General features: G+C 39.4%; 2 protein-coding genes across 3 annotated transcripts in view; one reads left to right on the plus strand and one right to left on the minus strand.

Moving 5' to 3' along the window:
• pole (polymerase (DNA directed), epsilon) overlaps positions 1–2,943 on the plus strand; it is a 144,691-nt gene extending 141,748 nt beyond the window's left edge. Inside the window, exons 48-49 of the mRNA XM_078554304.1 lie at positions 1,308–1,397; positions 1,754–2,943. Coding sequence (XP_078410430.1) covers positions 1,308–1,397; positions 1,754–1,867 — 204 coding nt within the window. The 3' untranslated portion in view covers positions 1,868–2,943. The remainder of the gene's footprint in view (positions 1–1,307; positions 1,398–1,753) is intronic.
• Positions 2,944–14,019: 11,076 nt separating this feature from the next.
• Positions 14,020–17,264, minus strand: part of p2rx2 (purinergic receptor P2X, ligand-gated ion channel, 2) — a 78,731-nt gene continuing 75,486 nt past the window's right edge. For both annotated transcript variants that reach the window (XM_078554307.1, XM_078554305.1), the window contains one exon: positions 14,020–16,644. In XM_078554307.1, coding sequence (XP_078410433.1) covers positions 16,549–16,644 — 96 coding nt within the window. In that variant the 3' untranslated portion in view covers positions 14,020–16,548. The remainder of the gene's footprint in view (positions 16,645–17,264) is intronic.

A 17,264-nucleotide genomic window follows, 5' to 3' on the forward strand; every position in this document is an offset into this window, starting at 1 on the left:
CAAAGGTGATTTTAACACCAAAGAACCTGTTTAATTTGCAGAGTTATATATCTAATATTTCCAATCAATTCAGCACAGTTGAGAGAATGAATCTTAATAGGATTCAGACTTAGAAACTGCGTCTTGCTTTTAACTTTGGCAGAGATTTCTTGCTCCATGTTTAAAGTCCCAGGAAATAGATTTGTGCCCTGATGCTGAAATAGAGGGAACAGGGCACCAATTTGGGACAGTGAAATTTCTGTTGAAAACAAGTTAACTAATTTGAAAATGAATTTCAAGTTTACTAAGACCTCTAGGTTATTTTTAAATCTACAACTAATACCTTGTCAGTCTTTCCACCCCACCCCTACTAGAGCTGTACCTTGAGTGTCCTGCCATCCATTCTTAATTAGCACATTTTCTTAGGTAATATCACCACCTTCAACACCTCTTTGATCCTTTTGTCTGTGACATCTTTTGATTATCTGCTCCTATCACTGCTTGCTTGTCCCTACAACCACCCCCCCCTCAACTTCTCTTCCCCCCCCCACACCTTAAACCAGCTTATATTTCACCCCTCTCCTAACTATACTCAGTTCTGCTGAAGGGTCATGAGGACTCGAAACGTCAACTCTTTTCTTCTCCACCGATGCTGCCAGACCTGCTGAGTTTTTCCAGGTAATTCTGTTTTTGTTTTAGGTTTTTTTACAACTCCATCCTTAACTTTTTTCCATATGATTCTTGGAATTTATGTGTGGCCTTTCTTTTAAACCCTATGTTCAGTACTTTATAATTATCAGTATTAAATTTCATCTGCTTTTCTGCCCATTTACATATTTTGCCAACTCATTCTGTAATTTCAGAGCCGATTCTACTGCTCCTTCCCTACCCCTGCCCCCACCAACCTTTTGGTATCAAATCAATTTACATTGGTTTCTGAGTCCAGGCCATGGATATAAATTGAAACAGTCGTGGTCCCAACACCAAACTTTGGGTGACTTCTCTGTGTTACCCCACCCTGCCGTTCCAGCTGGAAAGAGCATAACTGAACTTGAGCCAGTCTGTCTCTACCAGATTTGGTTGGTATAGCTTCTTAGTGGCGATGACACAGGGAAAAGTGTGTTTATTCGGGGTTTCACTTGAAAATTTTGTGTTTAATTTTGATTGATTGCACTGGTTTACACTTTGGTGTTGAATTTCTTTGTTATTTTAATGCAGTTGTTAAGCTGTGTAAACTAAAGTCATAATTACCACATCTTCCAATTAGTGTACTAAGTTTTTTAAAAAAAACTGTTGGGCAAAATTTAATTTCCTGTTTGTTTTTCTAGATTTGTTCAAAATGTAAAGGCATCAAAGAAGCCAACATGCCTATTTACTGTAGTTGTGCCCGGGACTTCGATTTGACCATTTCTATGAAGGTATGCTTCATTCCAAACCTGCATTTTCTGGTGCTGTTTGGATATAAGTGTACATACCGGTCAGAATTTTGTCTGATTTTGGTTGAAAATAATTGCCTTTTTTCCTGTTACTTGTCTGCTTTATTTTCTTTTCAAGAATTTTCAGAAAAATTTTAAAATGACTAGAAATTGTATTGAGCATCTCCAGACTTATTTTAATTTAGTCTCTATAGTTCCTTATTTCCAATCAACACAGCCCCCCAAAAAATAACTGAACTTCCAGCTGCATCACAAACCCCCTTATGTGTATATGCTAAGTAAAATAAAATAAGATGGCCTAATGCATGCATTTTGGTTTTTTTTATGTACATTTATAGGGATTTCTGGACCAAATCCAGGTATTCAGAAATATTGCCAGACACTACAGCATGCCATTCCTTTTGGAGACTGTTGATTGGATGTTTAGGATGAATACACACATGAAGCCATGAAGACCAAAGCATTAACAAGATGAACTAATATGAATAAAGTTATGGACAACACTGTCGGTGTATTCGAAGTTAACCTTTTCTACACTGAAATGCTTGTTTAAATCTGTTTCGCTGATCCCAGCAGATGAGGCACAATCTCAGCATTTCTCTATTCTAATGGATGACCTGGTCTGAGTAGCAACCAGCTGATTGGGAGGGTACAACTCAAGCATAGCAATTTCTGCCTACTGACAAAGTTACCCTCTCCACTGGAACTATTGGATGGTGAAGTGAGTTTCTTGAAAGAATGACCATCATCCAACTTCAAATGCACCCTTGTTTATTCAAGCTTGGATCCTGGTAAATAATGCAGACTGATGTTAATAGACCTATCCATCATTATCATATTCAACTGGGTAGAAAGACTAGGCGGGTTGGAAGAGATGTTATTTTATGGCACAGCCCCTAACTTTTGGGCAGAATTTTTAATTTTTTGCCCAAGCTTTTTAAGATATGGTTGCTGGAAACACTGTGCTGTCACTAAAGAGTACCCCTTGGCGAAAAGAACAATTAATCCCTGTTAGTGGCATAATTTTTGCTGTTTTGTCTGGATTGGCATTTCAACCTAAGCAGCGTTTATCATCTATGAACAAATCAAATGAATCACTGTCTTTTGAATTCATACTTAGATTTCAAATCCACCAATTTGCGGCTTAACCAGGTATATTTTACTTGGTTATGTTTTCTTGGGGCAAGATAATACCAACAGAGAGTTTTGAAGGCAGAGTCCCTTTTCTTTGCATATTGATGACTTTATTTCTTCTTGATGTGTAAGCAGAGTCTCCCAGCTGTCTCTATCTCTGTTTGAATTCTTGATATTCAGAAGTGTCTGCAGAGAGCTAGTTGGATATAAATATAATTATAAATAGTTTTTTATTTAGGGTTGTTTACTGTAAAAAGTGCTGCAGTTGATTGAAATTAAAACTGTCCTTATTACTGTAACAGAACTTTGTGCTGAAGTTGTGTGAATATTTTACAATATCTTACAGTGCAATACAAATAAAATATCAACACTTCTGTGGTACTTGGGGCACCTTCACTCTTTCAGGATGGCTTTTTTTTAACTTGTATACCGATCATCAGTGGTACATAGTGACAACACTGCAATTCATTGGCATGTAAATAGTATTTACAGCGCAATTCAGCTCAATTAGCCTATGCATCCCAGTTGGTGCTTATGCTGCATGTGGACCTCCTCCCACCCTTCTAACCCTATCAATACATCCTTCTGTTCATTTTTCATTCAAGTGTTTCATTTATCTTCCCCTTAAATGCAACTTATGCCATTAAACTCAACTAGCTTTTATATTAATGAATTTCACACTTTAACCACCCTCTGGATAAAGAAGTTTCTATTGAATTTCCAATTGAGTTTACCAGTGACTGTATACTTACGACCCCTATTTCTGGTCTTGCCCAGAATTGGAATTATCTTCTCTAAGTCTACTGTATCAAACCCATTGATAACCTTGCAAACCTTCATAAATTCACCTCTCCATCTTCTGCTTCATGATGGCTATAACATCTCAGTCCTGTTAACATTATAGTAAATCTTCGTTGTATCCTAAGTCCTTTTTATAACATGGAGAACAACTGCCTATGTTTATACATGTTTCTGACATCACCAGGGAATGGAAATCCAATCCTAGTAGAGTCCTAATATCAACTGAAGTTTCATTGGGTGATACTGAGCAGTAATAGGGGGTAATTACGGATTAATGTTGTCAGGGATCTCTAACCAGCTGTTTTCATGCCAGCATGGGTAGGTCAATTTTGGCTTAGAGTTAACAAGTATTTTTATGGGTTGTGGAGGAAGAGGGGAAGAATTGATTTGCACTTCAGCTCTTTTTTTTACTGGGGGAGATTGTTTAATGTGGCAGTCTGAGGAATTATCTATTTGGAGAATAGAGTTTTTTCCTTTTTTTTTCACCCATTAACTAGGGCTAAATTCTTAAATTACTCAATGTTATCTTGAAACTTGTGTGTCTCCTTTCTTGGTCCGTCTTGCAAAACATTTGTCATTGGAGAAGATGCCAATCAGATTAATTTTAACAGATTTTAAACCAAGGAACCAAACGTTCGGAGGCAGCATTATTGTATTGTCTGTTTCATCAACTTCTTGTACTTTTATTGAACTCCTACACTGAGTTTCCATGGAATTCCCACACTGAATTTCCATTCATGTTTTTGAGATATTCTGGAGGATTTAGATCTTACTTTTTTTTTCTCCTGAGGGAAGTGGTTTGAATGTATTCTAAATAAAGGGTCTCCAAATTTTCCTATCTGGTCTCCATGCTAAATGTTCTGGCACTTTCAATTTATCAACGGTATGTTTAAAAAGGGGTGTTTTGATAAATTTAGACTTTATTTAATTTAGTTGGATGCAGCCTAATTGCTAGATCCCTAATTGACCCTTTAAACTGATTTAGTTTGACAGAGATATAACCATCAGGCAAGGACTCAGACACTGAATTAGCAAATAATACCAAAGTTTATTGAACATTCATGTACTGTTGTTTTATTTTGCTTATCAATTAACTAAAGATTAATCATTTAACTAATAGAAAGAAGACACAAGTATACTTATCAATTATGCACTACAGACTTCATTACTTCAAATGGATGACCAGTCCAGAAGAAGCAGAAAACAACCTTAGCCCTTCGCCCCTCTGCCTCCGAAAGCACCTGCACTATTCGGGGTCTACACTGAGAGGAATTCTGCTCTGTACCTGGGCCTAATGCTACACTACTGATTCCTGCATTGACAGGAACTCCCTCAGGATCTGTTGATCAAACCGGTTTCGCTCTACTTGGTGGACACAAACAAAATAGTTCCCACAGCCCTTTTTTTATATCTAATTCTGGCATCATCCCACCTTGATCCAAAGTTGCTGCTAATAGCTAATTGATTAATAATGCTGTAAGGATTGATTTCATTGGTATTAGCCATTTGCACACACTGCCTTCAACATAAGACAATAGATTATTTCAAGATGTATTCTTTATCTCAAAACTGCACAAATGTCTTATTCGGCCCAGCACTGGGCTAGTCAAGGACAGTGTGGTCTGATAGGGGCCGCTACTGGATATTGTAGGTTCTTTTCTCACTGTTGCTGTTACATCACTTTTTAAAGTTTCCGTCTTTAATCCTAACATCAGAATATTAGTTGGAAATGCAGAAATAAATATAATCTGACTCTTATTAACTATGATTATTAATTACTTATCCTTCAATTACAGGGTAATTGAGGTACTTCTAATCCAATCATCTGTTGCTGGTTAGTGACTACTTCACATTGTTACCTTGTTAACAGAAAAGAAGCCACGCTGATGTTGCTAACCTTCTACAAGGTGTTAGTAAAAATGACGACTTGACCTAGTTGGCTTGTTGCAGAATACATGTTCGTAAAAAGCCTTTAAAATAAAATGGTGAAGTTCAGCAGGCAATCTAAATCCTACTAAAATAAAATCTAAAACCCAAGCCTGCTCACACAACTGATCCATCATTACATCAGACAGTCCCTTATCAGTTCAAGTAAATTGAACCAATCAATTACGTATTTGCTCAGCTTTAAGTGATTGCATGCAAGTATCACTTTCCAGTGTCGTCATAATAAGCTTGAGGAACTCTCTCCCCCTAATTTACTGACCACAAGCCCATGAGTTACTGACCAGCTTCCAATCTCTACATGCTAAATTCCACACTATCTGTGAGCAACAGAAGAGATTATAGTTCTGTATAAATATTAGTAACTTCATTTGAAAGTGAAGGGGACTTGTGCTTTCAATATGCAATTTTTCCAGCTCTTCCATTGGTGAAAGGTAATGGGAGATATATTTAACATTTACTCTTAAATCTGCAGATTAAGTAGAGTATCTGGTCAAATATTAAAGGACTTGATGTTGGAATTGTAGATAAAATTGTCATGTATATGCAGTGTGGCGTGTATGTGACAATTCACGAAGCATAAAAGCAGAGTCGTGAATGTAGGAAATGAATGACTAATTCAAATCAAATTGCATATTAATGCAGTACATTAAAACAGGTTAAAAAGACTGAAAATGTTAATGTGAATTAACAATAATTAATGCAATAGTGCAGTCAGAGCTGAGTGAAGTATAAGTGAATCTTTTAGCCAGCTACTGTTCTATGGTTAAGAGAGTAGGCAAACTACAGGAAGTAAAGGGTAATAGTCAATGGGTGCTTTTGTGGCTGGAAAGCTGTTTTTAGTGGTATTTGCAGGACTCTAGAAGGTCCCTTGCTTTCCATGTTCTATATCAGTGATTAAGACTTGAATGTAAGAGGCATGATTAAGTAGTTTGCAGATGATAAATGGTTGTGTGTTATAAGTGAGGTAAAAAGCCATGGACTGCAGTGTTACAATCCTGATGGGGACTGTTAACATTTAAAGAAGAAATCCGAACACTCTTCAATTAACTGACAAAACTAAGCTATGAGGTTTCACACTTTTTTCAACAAAAACAAACTTTTTAAATATTTTTGATATATGATACAAATTAAGCACTATTAACTTTAGCCTAGAGTTTATAAATCTCACATTACAAACTCAGTTCTACTTTGTCTCCCCCCATCCTCCTCCTCCCCCCCCATCCTCCTCCTCCCCCCCCATCCTCCTCCTCCCCCCCATCCTCCTCCTCCCCCCCATCCTCCTCCTCCCCCCCATCCTCCTCCTCCCCCCATCCTCCTCCTCCCCCCATCCTCCTCGTCCCCCATCCTCCTCCTCCCCCATCCTCATCCTCCTCCTCCTCCCCCATCCTCCTCCTCCTCCGCCCCATCCTCCTCCTCCCCCATCCTCCTCCCCCTCATCCTCCTCCTCCCCCATCCTCCTCCTCCCCCATCCTCCTCCTCCCCCCATCCTCCTCCTCCCCCCATCCTCCTCCTCCCCCATCCTCCTCCTCCCCCCAATCCTCCTCCTTCCCCCCATCCTCCTCCTCCCCCCCATCCTCCTCCTCCCCCCCCATCCTCCTCCCCCATCCTCCTCCTCCCCCATCCTCCTCCTCCTCCCCATCCTCCTCCTCCCCCATCCTCCTCCTTCCCCCCATCCTCCTCCTCCCCCCCATCTTCCTCCTCCCCACCATCCTCCTCCTCCCCACCATCCTCCTCCCCATCCTCCTCCTCCCCCATCCTCCTCCCCTCCTCCTCCTCCTCCCCCATCCTCCTCCTCCCCCATCATCCTCCTCCCCCCCATCCTCCTCCTCTCCCATCCTCCTCCTCCTCCTCCCCATCCTCCTCCTCCCCCATCCTCCTCCCCCCTCCTCCCCATCCTCCTTCCCTCCCCCCCATATCCTCCTCCCCCTCCTCTCCTCCCCATCCTCCTCCCCTCCCCCCCATATCCTCCTCCCCCTCCTCTCCTCCCCATCCTCCTCCCCTCCCCCCCATATCCTCCTCCCCCCCATATCCTCCTCCCCTCCCCCATAACCATCTCCCTCTCTCCCCCCTCCCTCTCAGTGAATGGCTGTCACTTACTTTGCACCTGTTTCAGCTGAACAATGTGTATGCATGTTCTTTCTGTCTGTAAATAATAGGGCCCTGTGTATGAATATATGTAGCTTCCAGTATATGCAAAGTGCCACACTGCGAGTCTGAGTGACAACCTTAAATTGGTTGTCAGCGTAATTCTTATCACAATGAGGATTATTTAGCAAATGTTATCCAAGCACGGAATCACATCTAATGTTGCACACTTTTGAGTTTTGCAAGCACGGGCTGGTTGGGGCTCGGCCTGTACCCTGCCCGTTGCAAACAGCAGCTGGGACATGCTGTTTGATATGATCTGCCAGTCTTTGGGATGTACGGCCTATGTACCTAGCATTACACTGACACAGAAATTCATATAGCACATTACTCATTTGTGTGATAGGCTTTTTGGCTTGACAGCAGCATCCTGTTACTGGCAAATACCACTCGTGTTGCTACTGCATAATAGCAGCGTGAAAGGACTAGCTTCACCTGTTGCTCAAATCTTTGAGATACCTTGCCTTTCCAGGGTACTCTGAGGTAGACTGGGCACTTTTCAGGGCTGAAAGTGACAGCCTTAGGTATTCACCACTAAAAGGTTGCTGCTGTCAAGCCAAATTAGATTCTGAGGAACTTAAACCAGTTAATGTTTAGGGCAATTTCTGTTCACTGAAGGAATGTAAATACAGACTTAATGCATTGTGAGCTGGCAGTTTTATGCAGTTCACCTGCTTGTTGTGGTTAGTGTCTGACTTTGTTTCATCATGCTCCTTTATCATAATCCTTTGCAACTTGTCCCCAGGACTTGACTCTACCATTCCATACTGGCTACTGGAAAATGTGTGAGCAACTCTAGTTTCATTCTTCCTAGGTGATGTGCCATTTTTCTGATCAGGAACTGGGAGTAGAGATGGGGCAGTGAGGTATATCAATATTTTGTGTTTCAACGCACTGGGTCCTAAACGTCGATATAGTAACCAACACAGAAATACTCCAAAAAATCCATATTTGGGCAGTCACCTGATCAAGTATCTTAGCAGATTCCTGACATTTAAGTTTAAAACCCACAAAGAGCGAATACATTGGATGCAGCTGGTGGAATCCTCCTTCATCAGTGTGAGAAACAGTCCTTTGAGACTTGACAAAACATCTGCATTCAGAATATAGAATGAAGCTAACATTAATGTTTCAACAATTCATATTTCCTGCATTTGAAACACCCTTCTCTATTTTGAAAATTACCTCCATCATCCTGCTCCAGCCAGTCCGATCTTGCTCAATGCAGGATCAATGTCATTCTTAATTATTTTTCAATATGTAAGTATCCCTTTTTGCACTCGTTCCCCCAACACCCATGTCAGTAGCACTCAGTTTAAACATCCTCTTACTGGTTTCAGCAGGGAAGTTTGGAAGAACTGGATTCCTTGCTTATCTTTACCCTTGACCTGCGTAGTCATGGTGGTGGAGGCTTAATTTAGTAAGTGTAATAAATTGTGTTGTAACTTTCTCTCACATACTGTAAGTTCCAGAGATAGTATTGACCCTTTTAGTTGGAAATACTATCTAACTTAAACATTTTATTAATGACATAATGATGACATAACTACTTCACTGCAATTCAGGGCTCATGTAGAAATCAATGACAAGTAGAACTAAGAATGTGGGAGAAATTTGAAGAACTGGGTTCTAAACTAATAAGCAGAATCTTAAGGCGAATAACCTCTGGATTACTACCTGGGCCATGTGTGAATTGGCATAGTATCAAGGAGATTGGAGAATTAAAATGTGTGATTCAAGTGATGTGGCAAGAAGAGATTTCATAAAGCGGGACAGGGGCACCAGTACTGGGGGAAAAGGGAGCTGTTCTGTTGGGATGGACTCCACTTAAACTAGGCTGTGTCCAGTGTCCTGGTGAATCACGTAACTAAGAATGTGGATAGGGCTTTAAGTTAAAAGGTGGGGACAAAGTCAAGTGAAAGGAAAGTTGGAAATCCAAAGAGAAAATTCATGACAATAGAGCAGTGTAGTGATGTGGGTAAGACAGGCAGAGTGGGACAGGAAGACAAAAAGATTAATGGTAATAGCGCTTCAGCAAATAAGGTGATGCAAAGGGATAGCTGTAAGAAAAAAAAATTAAAGACTCTTGTGAATGCCTTGTGCATTCAGATAGAGGTAGATGAACTGATGGCCATTACGGAGACATGGATGCAAGGTTAGCAAATAAATATTCCAGGATTCTTAACATTTTGAGAGTGGAAAAATATGAGTAGCCCTGGTAGTAAAAGATGATGTACGCACGTATTAAGAAAGAACCTTGGCTCAGAAAATCAGGAGGGAGAATCAGTATGTGTGGAGGTTAAAAATAATGCATCAGAAGACACTACTCAAAGCGGTTTATAAGCCCCCTAGCCGTACTTATATGATTGGATGCAACATTAAGCAAGAAATAATTGGAGCTTGTAACAAAGGCAATTTAAAGCCTTCCATGATTATTAATCTTCATATAAACTGGAGAAATTCAATTGGCAAAGGTAGTCTGGTAGATGAGTTTGTAGAATGCTTTGTGACAGTTTTCTAGGACAATGCATTGTGGAACCAACTAAAGATAAAGCTATTTTAGATCCAGCATTGTGTAATGAGGCAGGTTTAATTAATTAATTTCATTGTCCCAAACAAGAACAAAACCAATTACGTAGGTATGAGGGGAGAGCTGGTTAAGGTTGATTGGCTAAATAGACCAAATGGCATTGTAATAAATAAACAGAGAGAAATATTTAAAGAAACAGTTCAAAATGTTCAACAGAAATATTTTCTGGTTTAAATTTTGCTTTTGAATAGAAGAAGAGGCTTATAATATTGCAAAGAATAGTAGTAAGCTGAAGATTGGAAGAATTTTAGAAGCCAGCAAAAAGTGATCAAAAAGTTGATTTTAAAAAAGGGGAAAAAACTGGAATGTATAAAAAAAGAGAGTAACAACACAAGTGCTATTTTCCATAACAGGCTGCTGTCATCAAGCAAAAAAGATGTTATGGTTGCCACACAAATGATTGATGTGGTATATGAATTTCAGTGCTGGTGCAATACCAAGTATGTAGGCCATCTGGCCCAACAACTGGCGGATCATATCAAACAGCACATTTCTTCGGTTGTTTGCAATAGGCAGAGTATTGACTGCACTCAACCAGCCTGTGCTTGCAAAACTCAGAGCACAATGTCTAACGTTAGGTGTGATACAGTGATTGAGCAACAGTTACTGAACAATCCTGTGTGCGCTGATAATTACATGAACAAATAATTCAAGATTATCAGTCGGACTTGCAATAAACCCATCAGCACTTGCTAGAAGCTACATGTAGAAACCTGTCCTCTAGGCAAAAGGAATATGTTCAGGCATTGTGTCTTTTTTGAATTAAACAAAAGCATGGGGGAACAATAGGTCCCTGGTGCACTCTCCATGGCAGTGCCTCAACTAATCAGAGCCAACTTGCCAACCAATCAGCATCCTTTTTTCATGCAGTATAAATTGTTGCTCGCTTTGAAATTTGGCATCCTTGCATCTGTCCTGATGAGTGCAAGACAAAAAGCTTCAACATCATGCCCCTTTTTTTCAGCAACACTCAAGTTCTGTGCTACCAACTAATTTTATTTGTTTAACATGTAAACTTGGAATACTTTGAAACCAGGCATAATTGAGAAAAGAAAATTCTGGTTGATCTAATTGCATTATTTTGAATACTGTGATGTTAGTAATGTTGAGCATGTGGCTATGGATTGGAGGCTGAGTGCTTCCCTCAAGGGATTGTATGGATTCATGGCCAAGTTGCTGCTGTGATGCACATGCAATGGTGAATGGAACGATGGTGAAAAGTGAAAGCAATTTACCCTTGTATCTAATGGGAAAAGATCAAAAGTATTACACTGAATTGATTATTGATTTTTATTTTTCAAAATAAAAATGAACAATTTATTTTTATCTCAAATTGTCTCACGTACAAGCAAAAGACAAGAAAAAGCATTCATCTTGCTTCGACATATCATGGAATCTTAGAGTACAAAGGGAGACAATTCGGCCCATTGTACCTGTGTCAGCTCTTCGAAGGAGCTATCCAATCAGTGCTACTACTGTGTTCTTTCCCCATGGCCTACATTTCTTTCTCCTTTTCACGTATGTATCACTTTCACTCTTGAAAGTTAGGATAGTGGAAACAGATTCAATACTTTCAGAATTGTGCATTCCAGGTCGTTCCAACAACATGCTGAGTTTTTTTTTAAAAATCTCCTTATCTCCCTTCTTATTCTTCTGGCAATTACCTTAAATCTGTCCCCTTTGGTTACCCATAAGTGGAAATGGAAACAGTTTCTCCTTATTTAGTCTATGATATCCCTTCATAATTTTGATTACTTCATTTAAACCTCAGTTAGTCTTCTGTACTCTTAATTGACCAATTCACTAGTCTCTTCACAAAACTGTAGTCTCCAATACCTGGTATCATTCTGATAAATCTCCTCTGCATCGTCTCCGACACCTTGATGTCTTTCTCAAACTGTGGTGCCCAGAATTGGCCTGATCAGTGATTTATTAAAGCTTAAAATAATTTTGGTCCTTCTGTACTCTATCCTTCTATTTATAACACCATGTATTTTTATAAACAGCTTTATCAAATCGTCCTGCCACCATCAAAGATTTGTATATGTGAACCCCAAGGTGTTTCTGTTCCTGCGCCCCCTTTAAAATTGAAACATTTAGATTCTTCCTTTTAAAAATCATCATTTGGCATTCTTCTGCATTAAGTTCCATCTGCCATATGTTTGCCTATTTCACTAGTCTGTATAAGTTGTCCTAAAGTCTGCTAAGATCCACCTCACTGTTTACTACATTTGCAAGTTTTGGGTCATCTTAAAACCTTATATCCAAGTCCAGATCATTAATATATATTAAAAAGAGCAGTTGCCCCAGTATCAACCCTATAGCAATCCCTTTCCTCAGCTACACTCAGGTGATCATATTCACTTGGCACAGAAGCCAAACGGGCCAAAATAAAATGTTTAGTATTCACTTGAATAGGAACTCTGATTAGTTCTCCATATGAATATGGAAAACTAATAAGTTTAATAAAGGGATCACATACCAATAAATGGATCACACAATTAAGTCAAGTTAGTGCAAAGAGGTAAAAGTAAGTGGGGGACAAGTAGTTAAGTCATTGGAATCACACATATTGGAAACACTGTAACTTAATGCAATCAGGATCAAGCTATTTCATCCTAAGAAGTATCACAAACAAGCCCAATAATGTCCTTACCTGACACACATGCCAACATTTTCCAGAAGGTGCCACTGGATAGTAAGCATATGCTGGAACCCATGCTAATCTCCCCCTCCATAACCCAGGGTACTAAAGTTAACTGTAACCTCTATACAGTGCCATCCTAACTGAAATTGACTGACTTAACACAATGCAGAATGAATCCAGTTTCTTCCTGGTCTTTATGGTTAAATTCCTCGGCCCGGTATATTTACCCACTGACCCCAAGGAGCTGGAAATTGTTTGTTGCAGTGCATGCATTATTAGCAAAAAACAAAATAATTTCTATATTACACACAACCGTCTGAGGATTTTGCAGCTTCTGTTAATTTGTTTTAAAGAGGTGACTTGAAGGTAAAAAAAACTTGAGATAAAATAGAAGAATGGGGTATGTTAAAATGTGACTGGTAATAATGCGCAAGGCATTCTTAGTATAAATACACATATTAAAAAAATATAACTGGAAGGAGAGTTAAAACATTCCTTGGGTACATTAAGGTCGGGAGCCTATGTTAAAACAAAATCAACAAATTTATTAATTTATTTGTCAGCACATGTATCAAACCCTCGTGTGGTTTTCCTGTCATTCTTTGATAACTGTTAAATTCTTCAAATGTGTTCAGAAAACACTCTCAGTTTTCTGTCTACTGCTCGGGTACATTTTTTTCTTTATTTTTTCAAGGGATGTGGGCGTCACTGGCAAGCCCATCCCTAATTGCCCTTGAACCGAGTAGCTTGCTAGACCATTTCAGAGGGCAGTTAAGAGTCAGCCACATTACTGGATTAGGCCAGACAGGTAATTACGGCAGATTTCCTTCCCTAAAGGGCATTAGATGGGTTTTTATCCTAATTGAGTTTCATGGTCACCATTACTGAGGTTAGCTTTCAATTCCAGATTTTATTAATTGAATTTAAATTTCACCAGCTGCCAAAGTTCCCCGGGCATTAGCCTGAGGTTTTGGATTACTAGTTGAATGACATTACCATACTGCCACCATCTCTCCCAAAGCTATAAAGCTTTGAACTGAAAAAGGATGTGCATTTTTACAGCAGAATCTGAAGTTGTAGCTAAAGTTAATGGGGTGTAATGTTATATTAATAGAATCACTCAATATAAATAAGAGTGCCATTTTGTCATGATGTAGGTCGCTGGTCAGACCACTGTAGTTACTTTTGGTCTCCACACATGGTGGATGATATCGTGACCTTGGAAAGTATAGAAGGACCAGAGGGAAAGTGAAGAAACTAATGAGAAAAGCAAGGAGAGAGCATGAAAAGAGGCTGGCAGCTAACATAAAAGGGAATCCCAAGGTCTTATTTAAGAATGTAAATAATAAAAAGGTGGTAAAAGAAAGATTAGGGTTGATTAGAGTCAAAAAAGGGAACTTGTATGTGGAGGATGGAGAAATAGCAGAGGTGTTGAACGAGTACTTTGCATCTGTCTTTACAAAGGAAGAAGATGCTACCTAGGCCGAGGTGAGAGAGGAGGTAACTGGTACACTACGAAAATTTACAATTGAGAAAGAGGGGGTGTTAGGCTGTCTTTATTTAAAATAGATAAGGTACCAGGACTGGATGAGTTGCATTCAAGGGTATTGAGGGAAGTGAGAGTGGGAATTGCAGAGGCACTAGTGATAATCTTCCAGTCTTCCTTAGACACAGGGGAGGTGCCAGAGCACTGGAGAATTGCGAATGTTACACCCATGTTCAAAAGGACTGCAAGGATAAAGTTGGCAACTACAGATCAATGAGTTTGACCTCAGTGGCAGGAAACCTATAGTTCAGAATAAAATCAATAGTCACTTAGACAAATGCAGGATAATTAAGGAAAGCCAGCATGGATTCATTAAGGGAAAATCTTGTTTAACTAACTTGCTGGAGTTTTTTGAGGAGGTAACACAGAAGGTTGATAAGGGAAATGCTGTTTATGTAGTATATATGGATTTTCAAAAGGCATTTGATATAGTGCTACACAGCAGACCTGTGAGCAAAATTCTAGGTAATGGAATAAAAGGGAAAGTAGGCACTTGGATAAAAAATTGACTGAGTGACAGAAAACAGAGAGTAATGATAAGTGGTTGTTTTTCAGATTGGAGGAAGGTTTGTAGTGGAGTTCCCCAGGGGTCAGTTGTTCTTCCTGAAAAATATTAATGACCTTGACTGTGGTGTGGAGGGCATGATTTCAAAATTTGCAGATGGTACCAAAATTGGAGACGTTGCCAACTGTAATGAGGATAGTCTTGAACTTCAAAAGGACATAGACATGTTGGTGGATTGGGCAGACAAATGACAGATGAAGTTCAATGCAGAGAAGTGTGAGGTGATCCATTTTGGCAGGAAGAATATGGTGAGACAGTATAAGATAAAGAGAGAGACTCAAAAGGAGATGGAGGAACAGAGGGACTTTGGTGTATATGTACATAGGTCACTGAAGATGGCAGGGCATGTTGAGAGCAGTTAATAAAGCATATAGTATCTTAGGCTTTATTAATAGGGGCATTGAGTACAAGAGTAGGGAGATCATGTTGAACTTGTATAAGACTAGTCAGGCCTCATCTGGAATACTACATCCGGTTCTGAGCACCATACTTAAGGAAGGATGTGAAGGCATTGGAGAGATTACAGAGGAGATTTACAAGAATGATTCCAGGGATAAAGAACTGTATCTATGAGGATAGATTGGAGAGGTTGGGACTCTTGCCCTTGGAGAAAAGAAGGCTGAGAGGAGACTTCATAGAGGTATTCAAGATCCTGAGGAGCATGGACAGGGTAAATAGTGAGAAGCTGTTCCTACTCAAGAGAGCATTGAGAACTAGAGGGCACAGATTCAAAATAATTGGCAAAAGGAGTAAACGTGATGTGAAGAAAAATGTTTTCACCTAAAGGGTGGTTGGAGCCTGAAACAAACTTCCTGAAAGGCAGTGGAGGCAAGTTCGATCGAGGTATTCAAAAGGGAATTGGATTGCTACCTGAAAAGAGAGAATGCAGGGTTATGGGAGTAAGGCAGGGAAGTGGGACTAGGTGAAATGTTCTTTCAGAGAGCCAGTGCAGACTTGATGGGCCGAATGTCCTCCTTCTGCACTGTAGTGATTCTGTGAAGTGTCTTTATGGATAACATTTGGTCCATGTGATCACCGAGACTAGTTTTAATCACCTGAGAAGGTTTGAGAGGAATTTTCCAGGGTGTTTTTCCCTTATTGGCCCTGGGTTTTTTTCTGTCTTTCCCAGTCGATTACATGGCTGTGGGGAGGAGGATTGAGAAATGTCTAGTTAAGGTAGTTGTGCCATCATGAGGTGCAGGGCAGGCTTGTTTGATCAGCTGCCCTTTCCTTTCATGTCAATTTTGTATCACATAGACCAAGAGCTCAAGGCAGCCCATTCTTCAGACACTGCTATTCTGACCACTGGACAACAACAACCATTGTAGCATGGACAGTTTTTATACATTTTAAAATGATGTACTTCACTTAAAAAATTGTAGTATCGTCTACTCCTCTCTTACACACCTGATAAACCATCTTATAAAGTATTGGCCCAAGTAGCAATGCCCCTTCAAGACTGGAGAGTTAAAATTGGATGATTATATTTATTGTTGAACCTTGATAATGGTGTCAGCATATAAGAGATTTGGGACTGCATTAGTTTGACTTATCATCAATGGGATGGACAGTGAAGATGCATTGTAAATACTAAAATGGATATGAGCATCATCTTATAGTGTTAACAGTTTTCACCCTGTAAGTGAAACCAAGAAAGTTCAGGGAGGTTATCTACTTTATTTAATTCCCCAAGACCCATTCAATTTTTTGTATACCTTCTCTGCATCCCACTTCAAGATGGATAACATAATATGGAAATCAACAATGTTTGCAATTTTCTGGTTGAATTGCTCTCATTTCTTGTTCTGAAGCTCCATGCTCATTGACTGCCAGTATAATTCTTTCTTTAATAACCTATGTAGTAAAAAAAGGTTTTATGAGTATGTGTGTGTGTTTGCTTCATAACCATGTCCTAAGCAGTAAATGCAAATAGAACAATTGCACATTGTACCATGAAAAGGCTGTCTTAATCTGAGGTTTTAATGTCCAAATCTGTAGTAAGCAGTTTCAAAATTGTTTAAACTTTAAATTACATTTCATGGAAATGACCGTACATATTCTTGAACACTGTAAAAGGAGCTGGCTGTATGGACATCAGAATCATTCAGTCACTTCTTATTGTCCCATTTTATGCTATAGAACTAATGGTTAGAAACAGCATGAGAGCAGACATTTTGTGCAGATTTGCCTGTGACATTGTGAAGTTCTACTCCACTGACATTATGAATAGGAAAAGTGGAATCAGTTGGATTTTCCATGAGTCTAGTAATTATAGCTCCATTTAATCTAAATCTGAAAGTTAAAAATGCTCGAACACTATGCTTATCTAAGGAACAAAAGGATTGGTCAGCATGAAGTTAAAAGCAACAACTCTACTCAAAATTCTTTGGGAAGGTAACAAAAGCCTGGATGAGAGAAATCTAGCAAAATAGACTAGACTTTTCCACACACAAATGGGCAGACATCTACACAAC

This window comes from Cetorhinus maximus, chromosome 12 (assembly GCF_964194155.1).
Source record: "Cetorhinus maximus chromosome 12, sCetMax3.hap1.1, whole genome shotgun sequence".
Taxonomy (NCBI): domain Eukaryota; kingdom Metazoa; phylum Chordata; class Chondrichthyes; order Lamniformes; family Cetorhinidae; genus Cetorhinus; species Cetorhinus maximus.